The 14,680-nt window shown below is 57.5% G+C and overlaps 1 protein-coding gene across 1 annotated transcript in view; it reads right to left on the bottom strand.

The window, feature by feature from the left end:
- TMPRSS4 (transmembrane serine protease 4) overlaps positions 1-14,680 on the bottom strand; it is a 38,426-nt gene that overhangs the window by 2,435 nt on the left and 21,311 nt on the right. Inside the window, exons 3-9 of the mRNA XM_062197610.1 lie at positions 11,652-11,765; positions 9,382-9,534; positions 8,096-8,225; positions 4,937-5,038; positions 4,089-4,129; positions 2,888-3,047; positions 2,208-2,374 (exon numbers count right to left, since the gene is read on the bottom strand). Coding sequence (XP_062053594.1) covers positions 2,208-2,374; positions 2,888-3,047; positions 4,089-4,129; positions 4,937-5,038; positions 8,096-8,225; positions 9,382-9,534; positions 11,652-11,765 — 867 coding nt within the window. The remainder of the gene's footprint in view (positions 1-2,207; positions 2,375-2,887; positions 3,048-4,088; positions 4,130-4,936; positions 5,039-8,095; positions 8,226-9,381; positions 9,535-11,651; positions 11,766-14,680) is intronic.

Below are 14,680 nucleotides of genomic sequence, written 5' to 3'. Positions count from 1 at the left end.
TTAAGTCCTGGAGGTAGCAAGCACCTGCCCTGGGAATGCCTTTAATGTGTAAACTGACCAGTGCAAAGCCCATATGCCTAACTACCCCCGTCTGGAACCCCACCCACTAAGTCAATCTTTCCCCTGCCCTAAACCATCCCAGAGCTGGGGACTGGACAACTGGAGACCAACCTCCAGAGCCCAGACAGCTCTTCACACTGCGCAACCCCAAGCTCGCTCATACTCGCAGGCTGCCTTGCCCACACCTCTCCATGGAAACCTCAGTAACGACTGAGTGACTGCGTGCCACCACCCCGTGTCCAGGTGTGGTGTAGGACGTCCCCTCTCTCAGGAACTGCAAATAAGAAACTCTCCTTTAAAGGTAGGTGTCCCTGTGTTGGTCGCCTTACCATACCTGATGAAAGCAAATCCCAGGCACAAATCCAGAACCAGGGCCAGGGTTCAGGAGAGCCGGGTACCTATGCCCTGGAAAAGTCCACACTTGTGCTTCTACACCACTGTTCTGTGGGATGTCAACCGGGTGGCGTGAAAAAAGGACTCGGGGGTCAGATAAGGTCGGCAAGCATGGGGTAAACACGAGCAAACAGATGCTTTTTTTTTTTTTTTGACAGACAGAGTGGACAGTGAGAGAGAGACAGAGAGAAAGGTTTTCCTTTTTGCCGTTGGTTCACCCTCCAATGGCCGCCGTGGCCAGTGCGCTGCGGCCGGCACACTGCGCTGATCCGAAGGCAGGAGCCAGGTGCTTCTCCTGGTCTCCCCTGGGGTGCAGGGCCCAAGCACTTGGGCTATCCTCTACTGCACTCCCGGGCCCTAGCAGAGAGCTGGCCTGGAAGAGGGGCAACCGGGACAGAATCCGGCTCCCTGACCTGGACTAGAACCCGGTGTGCCAGCGCCGCTAGGCAGAGGATTAGCTTGTTGAGCCACGGCGCCGGCAAAAGATGCTTTTGAAAGGCATTTCACACTTTAAGTATGCTACTGCACTCCAAGAGGGGAGCTGCAGCTTGGAAGTGTTTCCCAAAGTGATTTGCCAGTGGAACCTCTCTTCCCCAAGGGACCATTGTCCCATAGAACCCACAGTGGGAAACGCCCACCTTAATACTACGCAGTGTAACCACGGGGAAGCTAACAGAGCTATTCAAGGATTTGCAGGATGTCTTAAGAGTAATGGATTTGGGGCCGGCGCCCTGGTGTAGTTGGTAAAGCCACCACCTGCAGCGCTGGCATCCCATACTGACGCCGGTTCGAATCCCGGCTGCTCTACTTCCAATACAGCTCTCTGCTATGGCCTGGGAAAGCAGTGGAAGATGGTCCAAGTCCTTGGGCCCCTACACCCACGTGGGAGACCCAGAAGAAACTCCTGGCTCCTGGGTTTGGATTTGTGCAGCTCCGGCCTTTATGGCCAACTGGGGAGTGAACCAGCAGATGGAAGACCTCTCTCTCTCGCTCTCTTTCTCTCTCTCTCTGTATAACTCTTTCAAATAAATAAATAAATGCAAAAAAAAAAAAAGAGCAATATGTTCTGGGGAGGATTCTGGGGAGGATCTGTGGTGCAGTGGTTAAGATGCCATTTGGAACATCCACATCCCACATTGGCGTGCCCACTTCCGGTCTAGGTTCTTCCACTTCCAGTCCAGTTTCCTGCTAAGGTACCCCCTGGGAGACAGCAGGTGACAGCTCAAGTACTTGGGTCCCTGCCACCCATGGGGGAGGCCCGGGTTGAGTTGTGGGCTCCTGGCTTCAGGTTAGCCTGGCCCTGGTTGCTGCAGGCATTTGGAGAGCAAACTGGTTTTCAAATAAAATGAACAGAAAAAAAAAGTTTTTAAGAGGATACCTCATTTAAAAAAAGTAAAAAAGAAATTCGTTTTTCAAAGATAACGAGCTCCCTGCTTTTGGAGCAGAGCAGGCAGTGGTGCTGCACAGGCTCTTGGGCACTGGTCGGGGGTAGGGAATGGACTAGATGGTCTTTTTAAAGAGGACCCTCACAGTTCCAAGATGGAGTGAATCTGTGATTCTCACCAGAGGGGCCCCAAAGGGAGAAAAGGGACCTTGGGAAAATCTCCAGCAGGGGGCAGTGTGAGGCATCGGCTGACAGCTGGGGGCAGGGGTGACGCCAGGCTGGTATGGTCTGGGCGGTGGGGGAGGAGTGGTGAGCCCAAGGCCAAGGGGTGCCTGGAGCTGAGCCGCCGGGCTTGGATCCCCGCTCTCACCTGAGAAGGTGAGCGGGAACCGCAGCTTCACCAGGGCGATGTCCTTCTCCTTGGGGTACGTGCTGTTGTACTCGGAGACGAAGATCTTAGCCACAGGCAGGGACGGGGAGTCGTCCACTTTCTCTGAGCCAGCCCGCACCTTCCAGCTGTACAGGTCGAGGTGCTTCCTGGGAACAGACACCGCTGGGCTCGGGCCTGAGCCAAGCCTCGGGAGGCTCTGCCCAGGGCTGTGGTTCTGGCTGTGCCATGACGTCGGTGCCGGGTGTGACACGACGGTGGGGCAGGGGCGGCGTCAGATTCCAGGGGAGGACTTGGTTCTTTTTCCTCATGAAACCTGCTCAAGGAACCTTTTACCTGAGGGGGAGCGGCAGTGGCTCCAGACCCTGCCACTGCTTCCTGGAAGACTGGCAGGAGGGAGTGAATGACACGGGGGTGAGCGTCTGATGGCTTCCCACTGCACAGTGGTCAAGCTGGGTGACCAGGGCCCTGCTTCCTAACGAAGGGTGCCAAGGCCAGGGTCTTGCTGGAGTGGCCACCCCCTGGCGGTGGTCTCCGAGAGAGCATGCAGTTGGCAGGGGTCGGGGGAGCAGATTGGAAAACAATCCAGGAGACCAGGCTCCAGGCTCTGGGTCACCACCTCTGTGACCTTGACCTTGGGTGACCTTGTAGCCAGGTCTTACCTGAAGCAGTGGGCTGCCGTGAGGATCCAGTGGGGGTCTAGGATGCTCCCTCCGCAGACATGCTGCTTCTTGTACTGGATGCTGACCTGCCAAGGCCAGGAATCCACCGAGGCCTGCTGCCCGCCCACCACACGAGGGGCCTTGGGGCTCTGCCCACAGGCTGGGGCAGCAGGGAGGAGAGGAAAGCAGGAGGTGAGGCCCTGAAGGGGTGGGGCCGCTTCCCACGAGGGCTCCTGGCCGGGGAGCACCAGGCCGATTCTGAATCATTTCTGGGGAGACCGCAGGTTTTCCCCGAGCCTCCCTCTCTCCTCTTTGGGGCTTTGGATTGTTGAGGAGCTTAGGCTGTGAACACGGACGCACCCAGTGTGCCGGGAATTCATGACCTTCGAGCCAAACAGCAGAACTATGAAAGCCCTGCCCAGGCGGAGTGTCCCCAGCCGCTCCCACGGAGTAGCAGTAAACACACGCCCACGAGCTGCCTTGGGGCCCGGAAGTGGAAGGAAAGTTCTAGAAACTGGGTTTTCCCATCCCAAACCCACCTTTCCCCAAGTTCCTTCCCCCTGCTAAGGGAGGCTGTCAACCTGACATCCTGTCTTCCCCGACCTCCAGCCCCACCCTGCCTCCCCAGTCCTCACCCCTGCCACGGGGATCGTTCCTGGGGGCGGGGGTAGAGCTGCTACCCTTTCCTCTGTGACAGGCACTGCTCTGGGTAGGGGCTTCTCGGATACCACCCCTGTTAAGCCAGCTGCTCTGCAGTGCCTGGCCCTCCCTCAAAGGCCCTTGGGCGCCCTCTGTTGGCAAGGTAGAGTCAGGCTCCTTAATGGTGCACCTGCTTCATATGTGGGCAACTGCTGGGTGAGAAACTGCTCAACCCACGTGGATGAGTTGCTCTCAGCACCTGAACTTATGGCGACCAAGGAGGCTGTGTGCTCTGAGCAGGGCTGGCCGAGTGGGTGGAGGCCCCTCTTGCCCTCCCAGCTTCCTCTGCTCAGGGCCTGGGGCTGTGCGCCGATGGAGGAAGCACCCTGATGCCATCCGCCCCCTGAAGGAGCAGGGACCTACAAACCCATGACTGCAGACGTAAGGTCGGAGCAAGACAGAGCAAAGCGTGGGGTCTGAGAGGTTCAGGAAGAGGAGGAGGTTCCCTCGACTGCTTGTTGCTGGCTGCAGCCCCAAACCTTCAGACACAGGGCATACTCACCAAGGCAGGTCAGGGAGACCAGGGAGCCTGAGAGACATGGCCTGCAAGAGAGAGAGAGAGAGAGAGAGAGAGAGAGAGAGAGAGAGAGACAGGGCGCTCCCTAGGGATTTGGCTCCTGCCTGGGCTGGGAGAGGGGGCCTCTGGCAGTGTTGAGTCCCTGCACCTGGGAAACCCAGATCCTGACACCAATGGGGACTGGGTAGAAATTGCACCAATGCTCAGTTGAGTTGGACTGGATTCAACACACCACTCCTTGCTGAGCACCTACTATGCGCTGGGCCCTGCCTGCTTTGAAGCCCCCTGGGTACGTGGCAGCCTGAGCGAGAGGAGAGCAGAGCCTGGGACAGTGTGCCGGCTTTCCCAGAGGGAGGGCGGGATTTGGATGGGATTCCAGGTGCACGATCGTCGTGCTGTCCACCCCGTCCTCTTCAGGATTTGCGCTGTGCTGATTGAGCAGCCCTGGGCCGCATCGCCTTGGAGCCAGCTCACTGCCGTGTGGCAGATCCTGTCTCAAGGCTGCGTCCTATTGCATGGGGGCAGGGCGTGTGAATGGGCCATGGGGTCTCCGGCTTGGAGTGCTGGGCCTGTGGGGAGGTCTCGCTCTGGGCTGGGACCGTGGAATCTTGCCTGTTGAGGGTGTATCAGGGAACCTAAGGCAGTGGCCCAAACACTCCGGTTTATGTTTGGATGAAGGTATGGGCACTTCATCCATTCCTCCCCAGGGCACCTTGCAGAAGTGGGCCGCCAAGGTGCGTACTGGTCGGCCTGCCTGGGTGCTCCTCCTGTTGACGGGCGTGCACTCCCCTGCTGCCAGGCTGCTCCAGGTCACCTTGTGACCTCTCCCTCACCTGCTTGAGTTCTGCACCTGCAGCTCCTGGCTGTTTTGTGTGATTTCAACAACATCCAGCTGCTGGCCTGGGCCAATCTTCACAGCTCTGAACGTGGGGTTGCTGGTCCTGTCAGGAGAGAAGGGGAGCTGTGGGCGGGCAGGAGTGAGATGGGAGGGGCTCTCCCAGGAGAGGGTGACAGGCTGGCCGAGGGAGCGGCAGGGCAGGGCAGGTGATCTTGGCCAGCGCGGTAGGGGCCTGCTGTGCTGTACAGCAAGGGACTTCCCCTTGGCTCCCAGCACTCAGTGCAGGTGCAGCATGGGCACGGCCCTGCTTTCCTGAGGACTCCAAGCCCAGACCCCAGAGCCCTGGAAAAATGCTAGCGATCTTTCCTAACTTCCGGCTCTGACCCTATTTCCAATGTCCCAGCGATCCCTTCGGTTCACACAAGGGGGAACAAGGAGATGCAGGGGCCCAGGCGGGCTCCCTTATCCAAGAGGGAAGTTGAGCTGGATGGTCTGTGCTCCAAACGAGGCATACAGTCTGGCTTTGACAGTGAGGGCACAAGCATGGCTCCCTCGGAGACGGGACCAGCCTGGATCAGTCTTCATGGGAATCCCTCACCTGGACCACCCTCCCTTGTCCTCTCACTGATCCAAGGTTGCCTTCTTTCAGATCTTTGGTTTAAATCTTCCTCCTCCAGGAAGGCTTTCCTGATTAATTCCATCTCTCTGAACCTTTATGGCATCTCCCTCTTCCAAATATTCCACCAGTCCCCCCACCCTGGCAACTTGTCCAAGCTCTTCGTGGAGGGCTGGGGTCAGCCCGTGCCTCTGAGCGGCACTGCCTGGGTGGGCCCAGGTGCTGGGCCTGGGAGGACCAAGCTCTGATGTAAGAGACTTTTGTCATGGCTTTCACACCGGTCTGACATGTGAGCTCAGGAGGTCACGCTGCTCCTCCCAGCCTTGGCTCCCCTCCGTAAGAACCCACCTTGAGCCAACCTGTGGCCTCCAGTCCGCGGGGAGGAAGGTGAAGAAAGCCGGGCCTCAGAAGGAGGAAGTGGGCCGGCGCCGTGACTCACTAGGCTAATCCTCTGCCTTGCGGCGCCGGCACACCAGGTTCTAGTCCCGGGCAGGGCGCTGGATTCTGTCCCGGTTGCTCCTCTTCCAGGACAGCTCTCTGCTGTGGCCAGAGAGTGCAGTGGAGGATGGCCCAAGTGCTTGGGCCCTGCACCCCAGGGGAGACCAGGAGAAGCACCTGGCTCCTGCCATCAGATCAGCGCAGTTCACGGGCCACGGCGGCCATTGGAGGGTGAACCAACGGCAAAAAGGAAGACCTTTCTCTCTCTCTCTCTCTCACTATCCACTCTGCCTGTCAAAAAAAAAAAAAAAAAAAAAAAGGAGGAGGAAGTGGCCGCTCCCAGCAAAGCGCACTGATGAAGAACTCGGAGGAAGTTTGATGTGCAGAAAGCAGGGGGGCAGTGGCCTGGGTGCTTTAGTGGGCCCCTGGGGGACAGACATCCGGGAGCCTGCTCTCGCAGAGAGCAGCCCACTCTCTCCTCCAGGAGGAAGGGGCAGGGTGGCCTTTCTGCCCCAGGGAGGGTAGAGAGCCAGGGAGCCTGAACACTCAGCAGAGAGGGCTGGGGGTGGGGTGGGGTGGGGCCGGGTGGGTGATTTATGATGGCTGCCAGGAGCATTGGTTGAAACAGGGGCCTTGAGGCTGCATCAGCTGCACCCAGCACAGCAGGCTGAGGTTGCCTAGGGATCCCCCAGCCAGGAGAGGTCTGCAATGGATTGGTGATGTCTGCCCCTAGTGCTCATTGTTTCTGCCTAGTGGCTGGGCCCAGTTTCTGGAATCCTGAAGGAGTCTGGGGCCTGCCACTGTGCTCTGGAACTCACAGGCTCTGTCCCACCCTCTGCAGGCAGGCCCTGGGCGTGACTGTGACCGCCTCACTCACTGGCCAGAGAGAAGACGGAATTACCCCAGCCGGGAGCAGGCACAGTGCAAAGGAATTCAGGGTCTTGGGCCCCGCTCCAGGCTTCTCCCTCCAGCTGCTGCCCACGCAGCTTCCTTGTCCGCTCGGAGCCCATTAGGGAACAGATGTAGTAAGCACTAACTTCTCGGTTCTGTGCCGAGGTCAACTGGATGTAATCATCTCTGTAAAATGCTAATTACCCTTTCCATAATTACACCCCCGCGCGTCTACTCCCCACGTGGGACTGCTGTGAGCACGGGGATAGCTGTGGAGGGGTCCCGGTGAACCCAGGCTCGCGTCCACTGCGTTTTAGCCAATGGGATTCCCAGGAGGTTAAGCTGGGCTTCTGTGTTAGTGGGCACGCACGGCCGTCTGCAAAGTCAGGACAAAGGCCTGAGGAATAGAGGGAGAGAGAGGACTGCAAAGGAGCTATGTGTGTGTGTGAGCACATGTGTAAGAACAAGCATGTGAGCACACATGTGTGAGTGTGTGAATGTGTGTGTATGAACATGTGTGTGAGCATGTGTGAACTGATCATGTGAGCAGAGCATTGTGTGAGCACATGTGTGAGAGCATGTGAGCATGTGTGAGTATGTGTGTGAACATGTGTGTGACCAATCAGGTGAGCACTGTGTGTGAGCACATATGTGAATGTGTGTATGAGCATGTGTGAGCATGCATGTGAGCACATATGTGAACCAACAGCAAAAGGAAGACCTTTCTCTCTGTCTCTCACTGTCCACTCTGCCTGTCAAAAATAAAAAAAAAATCATGCATGTGAGCACGTGTGTGTACGTGTGTGACGGACCATGTGAGCATATGTGTGAGCACATATTGTGAATGTGTGAGTGTGTGTTGTCAGCGTGTGTGTTAGCATGTATACACACACATGAGTGTGTGTGAGTGTGTGTGCATGTGTGTGAGTGTGTGTGTATCTATGTGTCGGGGCCGCGTGCAGTCTCCCTCGGCCCCTCCATCATCCTGTGTGGTTGGCATCACCTCACTTGATTACATATTGAGGCAATTGGCGCTCACGTGACTTCACATTGCTGGTGAGCAAACGTGCTGGGACTCCAAACAGTCCTAGGTGACACCTGTATCTTTAGGAAAGGAGGAGAGAGAGAAAGCAGGCGGAGGGGAGGAAGGGCATGAAGACGAGGGGGCTCTCGGGGCGAGGCGTCAGCTCTGGGGGCTTGGGTGGGTACCTGCTGTAGCCCATCTTCCTGCAGGCTGCCTTTGCCAGAGCTGGCGAGAAGCTGTCGAAGCAGACAGAGGCCCAGTTCCCCGTGGCCAGGTTCAGCACCTGCAGGCTGGATCGGTCCTTGGAGAGGCGGACTAGGAGGGAGGAATGAGGGTCAACGAGGGGTCATCCAGCTCCCGTCCAGCTCATCGGGACCCTGGTCCAAGCGCACCCAACCCAACGCCTTCAACATCAGTGGCAGTTCCTGTATGTGGCTTCATCTGAGCCTTGTTTAGATGTTAGCTAGGATGAGCAAATGTCCTGGGGTCAGGTTCCATTTTGACCCGTTGCCCTGGCACGATGATGAATAGTGCTCTTTTTTCTCTTATAGGCATTGGTTTTGTTTTGTTAAAATTTATTCTGGGGACTGGCACTGTGGTGCAGCAGGTTAAAGCCCCAGCCTGCAGTGCTGGCATCCCATATAGGCGCCGTCCCGGCTGTTCCACTTCCAACCCAGCTCTCTGCTGATGCGCCTTTGAAAGCAGTGGAGGATGGCCCAAGTGCTTGGGCCCCTGGTCCATGTGGGAGACCCGGATGAAGCTCTTGGTTCCTAACTTTGGCTTGGCCCATCTCTGGTTATTGTGGCCACTTGGGGAGTGAACCAGTGGATGGAAGACCTCTCTCTGTCTTAGTCTCTACCTCTCTCTGTAACTGCCTTTCAAATAAATAAAATAAATGTTTTTAAAAAATTGTTTTGTTTGAAAGGGAGAGAGAGAGATCCATCCACTGATTTATTCCCCAAATGGCTGCAATGGCCAGGACTAGGTCAGGCTGAAGCCAGGAGCCAGGAGAACTTCGTCTGGGTTTTCTATGTGGGTGCAGGGGCCGAAGCATGTGCGCCACCTTCCGCTGCTTTCCCAGGCACATTAGCAGGGAGCTGGATCAGAAGTGGAGCAGCCAAGACTGGAACAGGCACCTATATGGATGGCCCAAGTACTTGGGCCCCTGCTACCTGTGTAGGAGACCTGGATGGAGCTCCAGGCTCTGGGATTCAGCCTCGCCTAGTCCAGCTGTTGGGATCATTTGGGGAGTGAACCAGTGGATGGAAGACCTCTCTCTCTCTCTCTGTCTCTCTCCCTTTCTTTCTGTAACTCTGCCTTTCAAATAAACAAACACATAAATCATAATAAAAAAAGAATCCTAGTGACGGGGTGGAAACCCACAGGTCAGTGGTCAGAGGCTATGCAATGGGCCTGGGTGCCCGGGACAGCTTCCTGCCTGCTCCCGGAGTCCTTCAGCCCCTAGACTCACCTGCCACAGAGGGTCGCTCAGGGAAGACCTTGACGCACTGCTCCTCGTCCTCTCCCATGGCACAGTTTGCCTGGCCGTCACACACTTGTCCCAAGGGGATGAAGCGCAGGGGGTGCCCGCAGAAGAAGTAGTATTTATCCAGAATCACCTTGACTGCAAGACAAGAGCAGGGAGGGGCACAGAGGGTCAAGCCGGCCACCTCTGGCGGGGGGGAGGCTCTGTTGCCCTGAGAGCAGTGCCAGGCATGGGTTCCAGGCTCCATCCTGCCTGTCAGCAGCAGGAACACTGGGTGCAGGCTGTAGCTGCCGTGTGGGCAAAGTGGGGGTAAGAACCCCAGCCCCAGGCCTGCAAGATGGCTGAGGAATCAAGAGAGCGTGTGTGTGTGTGTGTGTGTGTGTGTCGGGGGTAAATTTAGGAACAGGCTCTACGATCCTCTGACCCCCAAATGCTGGCTCAGGGCCCTCAGCTAAGGGAGGAGGAGCCAGAACAGGGTCCTGGAGTCCCATACCCGGGTTCCGAGTCCTGGCTCTGCACCAGTTGTGCAACTTTACATCAATCCCTTCCCCTTCCTAGCCCTCAGTTTCCTCATCAGCACAATGGGATGATACGCTGCCTCCTGGGAACACGCAGAGAGCTGGGCGTCGCGCAAGCGTCTCGTATGAGTAAGCACAGTTCTAGAGTTGGGTCTTCTAACCCGGCGTGGAAACACCCATAGGAGGCTGGGTTGTGTCTTGTGTGGTTTTCTGCCTGCCGTCCTGAACATGCACTGCTGCCTTCAGATTCAAAGCTCTTTGCCCCATGGGGATGCACTGAGGGTTTGAAACTCCTCAGGCGTTTAGTGGACATTTAACTCCTTTTGCTTGGTGAGGATGCACAGCCGAACCCCACTGGCGAGAAGGAGCCCTCCTCCCTGGCCGACTCTCCCTCGGCCTGGTGCCCCCTTCTCCAGGCAGGCTGCTCCAAATCTAAGCAGGGCCTCAGTTATCACCGCACTAGGAGCTTCCCACACAGCTCCTCGGGCACGCGCACAAGCGCCTTAGGTGGCAGGTGTCACAATTATCTCACACCAGGGAAAGGGGAGGAAAGAGGCAGCATTCCCTCCCAAGGCCACACAGTGCTTGTATGACCCAGCCAGGACTCCAGCTGTGACCTGCTGGCTCCCGTGTGCCCAGGCCATGGGACACAAGGGAGAACAGCAGGGGGTGGATTTTTCCTACATCGTTGGAATCTGGGTCACTGTTAGGAGCCCAGGGGAAGGCAGGGTCACCACAGCCTCCAGGGAGAAAGCCGAGAGAGGGGCTTGCCAGTCAAGACCCCAGAAGCCAAAAGACGGGAGGGACCTAGCCCAGGAGGGAGGACTGGGGGACCACCTTTGATTGCAGAATTTGGGAGGGCAGGGAGGGTCCAGCGCTGAATTCTGCCTTTGTGCCTGCCTGGCTTCCCCTGCACCACCATGGCCTCTCCCTCTCTCCCTCTCTCCCTCTCTCTCTGCAGTGCAAGCTCTGAACACGACCCCATGGCAAACCATCCTCGGTGTGGACCAGCCCAGGCCAGGAAGTGATGTGGGGTTAATTGCATCTCATGTGCAGCCAGGGCTCCCAGGGACTCGGACAGGGTTTGGGTTGTGGGTCCATGTTTCCCCTGCTGCCAGTTGAGACAGAAATGCACCTGCTCAGTGGAGAGGCTGTCCCAGCCCTGTCCCTGATGGTCACCCTTCCTGGGCCTCCAGGGCTCAGGAGACTGCTCTGAGGGAGGCAGGGCATCTCATAGGCTGAGGTTAGGAGGGATGGAGGGACTTGCTCGTGGTCCCGCTGTAGCAAGTGGCAGAGCCAGGCTCCCTGTCCCAGGTGCCCTGATTCTTGGTTGGGTCCCCAGTGCCTGGGAAGTTGTGGTCCGCAACTGCTCTGAGCAGCGAACCCAGTTCCCGAGTGTGGGAGCTGGCAGGGGGAGGCTGAGGGTGGGCTTCTCGGGTGCCCTGCTTGTAAGCAGAAATGCTCCAGGCGGTGGGAGGAGGGGGCAGGGGGCGTGGCCCCGCCATTGCCTGTGTGGGTTTGTACTGGGTGTACAGCTCTCCCTGCAGAACTCAACTGGGATAGAAGCCATCTGGGGGCGCCGGGGCTGGGACTGTCTCCCCCTCTTGTTCTTAGAAGAAGGCTTCGTTCAAAGCAGGGGTAGGGACAAGATTTTCCTGCAAGGCGTCGGGCAGATCACCCGCTCACGCCTGTGCGGGTGGGAGCTGAAGGTGGCTATGGGTGGGGGCTGCCACTTACTGAGGACAGCCAGAATGATGATGGTTGCCAGGCTCAGCAGGGCCGCGATGATGGGGACCCCCACCCTTTTGAAGTTCTCCAGCGAGGTGCGGGGCTTGCGCAGGGGAGCAGCATCTGCAGGAAGACAAGGGTCAGAGGGAAGGGGCAGTGGTCAGCGCTCGGTGCCTGTGCAGGCCGGGCCCGTGGCCTCGCTCCCTGCCGCCTGCAGCAGGAGTGCCGGGGCCGTGGTTCTGGGGGACGCTGGTCCTGCAGACGGGACTTAGCTTAGCTTTCACATGTGCCCTCAGAGGAGCCTGCAGCCCAGGCCATCTCCTGTTTGTCTGCCTTAGCCCGTCAGGGGATGGCTGGCCCTGTGCAGTGGGACCTGCACCTGCCCTGGGAGAGGTCTGAGCCTCTTAGGCATGTGCTTGGGCAGGTACCTGCTCATTATGTTTTCATTTGGTTTTCTTGACTTCTGTCTGATTCAACTATGAGCTCCAGGGGGGAGGGGTGTCCGGCACAGTATCAGAGGCTTAAAAAACACTTGGAAATGAGTCTATCCGTCTCCAACTGGGCCCCACAACAGCTGGTCTCCAGCGTGATCTCTGTCTTTAAGGAGACTATACTCTGGGGCAGGCAGGAGAGGTAAACAGGGACACAGATGCCTGGCCCCCAGGGGAAGATGATGCGTGTTGACACACAGACCCACCGAGGGCAGATGGGAAAACATTTAACGTAGGGAGAGATGGGGAGCGGCAGGGGCAGTGGGGCTGGACCAGCACTAGCACCTGTGGAAGCACGAGTATGAACAGAAGGCGGTGCCTGCATGTGGGCAGGTGCGTGGCTGGCTATGGGTGGAGACACTGGAAGAGTGCACTGAGGGCTGTGGGTTTTATCCCGGGTGCCGTGAGGAGTCATCGGGAGTTTTGGGGCCAAAGGTGGAGAGAAATGATCGGATGATGAGTGACGACTCCCAGGACACAAGAGTGGGATTAGGGAACCAGGGAGGAACCTAAAGCGGAGGTCAGAATGACGACGTGTCCATTTCACACGGCTCTCCAAGACGAAGGGGCGGGGGGAAGCCTTGCCGGATGAGTTCTTGGTGAGTGGCAGGGCAAGGTTTTTTCCAGAGGTGCTGTGGGGACTTCTCCAGGGAGGTGGGAGAAGGAGTGACCCTGGAAAGCCACAGGCCGGCTCTCTGGTCCCTGGCCTCCCTCAAGTCTCCCTTCAGTGTCGTCTTAGAGATACACCAGTCAATGCAATCCAACATTTCCTGGTCTGCTTTCTTTCTTCCCCAAAGCACTGACCGCCTGCAGCACACTCTGTCTTACACCTTTTGTGTATTTGCTGTCTCCCCCACCTCTCCTAAAATGAAGACTCCGTGACGTGACGATAGGACTTCCACCTGTTTCGTTCCCTGCGGGGTCCCTGCTGCCTACAACGGCTGGCCCGGCTCCTTGCAGACACTCAACAAATAGCCGCCGAGTGAGCGAATGCATTGCCTGGACTCTGTTCTCCTGAGCACCTATGCTGATAGGAATGCATCTCCTGGCAAAGGCAAGCTTGGGAAATGCGTCTTCCTCAGAGCCGGAGGCCAGGCGCCGGGCACGCCTGCACGTGGTGCTGGCTGTGGACTGCGGGACCTGGCCCAGCGTTGCTTGTCAGGGACGCAGGCTGGTCCTGTTTTCAGAGCTCCAGCAGCCGCCTTCAGAGCCATCTTCTCTCCTCTGCCGCCGCCTCCACGAGGCTTTGTTCCTCCATGAGTGCGTGCCTTACTTGGTGAGCACCCAGCTTTGGAGTTGGTTTGTTTTTGAGAGTAAATGAGCCATGGGGAGCCATGAGACTCTGTGTCTGGGACCCAGTGCCCATGGCCCCAGGGATCCTCAGTGGAAAGGGAAGGGGCTTCCTACCAACTTCAAGTTCGGAACCCACTGAGCTATGAACAGCCTGCCCGCCCACCGTCGCTCCTTCCTCCAGCCTGTCCTGCCCACTGCTGCTAGACAGAGCTTCCCAAAACACTGCTCCTGCCCTGGCATCTCCCCCTGCGAAGGCTTCCTGTGCCTCCCACACGTGGCTTGCACTTCTCTCCGGGAGTTGGCCTCACGTGCGCAGCCAAGCGGATCCAGCTGCCGGGCCTCACTGGCCCGCCTGAGCCCTCGCAGGCAGGCTCGTCCCTGGTCCTGACTTCACTCTCAGCCCTGTGTCTGGAGAGCAGGGGCTCTTCCCGGCCACGCCGAGGCCCTCACCCCTCCCGTGTTCGGTGGTTGTTTCCTCATTGCCGGGGCCGGATCCACGCACCCTCCCTGACCACTTGGGTAGCCTGGATCTTTGGTTGCATTTGGGCATTTGGCTGCACGTTTGGCTGGTTTTCTGGCTTGGGAGCTCTCAGACGGTGAAGCGCTGGGAAGCCTGGTGTTCTTTGGAGACATCACGATCTATCGACATACTGGATCCGGAGTTCAAACCAGGTGCTATGCCACTTGCCAGGAAGGATGTTTGTGATCAGTGTTAACTTGGGACCCTGGACTTAGCTATATATAAGCTGGGAGAGGAAGCAGGTGCTGTCATTTTCTCACGGATCTGTTCCTATTAGTTTGTTCCTTGCTCATGTGTTCTGCTGACCCAGAGAGCTATCAGGAGTGGGTATCAATGGTTTAGAAAAGGGGAGGGAACAAGCCCTTAAATATGAGATAATCATACTAACTTATTTTTCCCCTGCAAGTCAGGAAAGCGCTGCTGTTTTCTTTCCTCCCAGCAACAATGCCTTTGTCCATGGCTCCTTGAGTGTGGCCAGACTGTGAACTCCTTGGTGGCAGAGGCTTTGGCTATCTCTCCCACTGCCCTCGCCCAGCATCCAGCCCTGGGCCTGGCGTGTTGCAGGCACTCGCGGTTTTATGGAACGAAGAAGACCACGAATAGCTGAATGATTCAGTGGGAGAATCATTGCTCTCGGAATTTTAGGTTTGCTTGTTCTGCTTCCCTAGAGTGGGCCTCCTACCTCTAGAACGAACCCCAGGCTTTTCAGTGACTTAGTATTTGTTTGTGGAGTG

This window comes from Lepus europaeus, chromosome 7 (genome assembly GCF_033115175.1).
Source record: "Lepus europaeus isolate LE1 chromosome 7, mLepTim1.pri, whole genome shotgun sequence".
NCBI lineage: Eukaryota > Metazoa > Chordata > Mammalia > Lagomorpha > Leporidae > Lepus > Lepus europaeus.
Note: the sequence above shows the minus strand (reverse complement) of the source record. Positions and strands in the feature narration are given on the sequence as shown.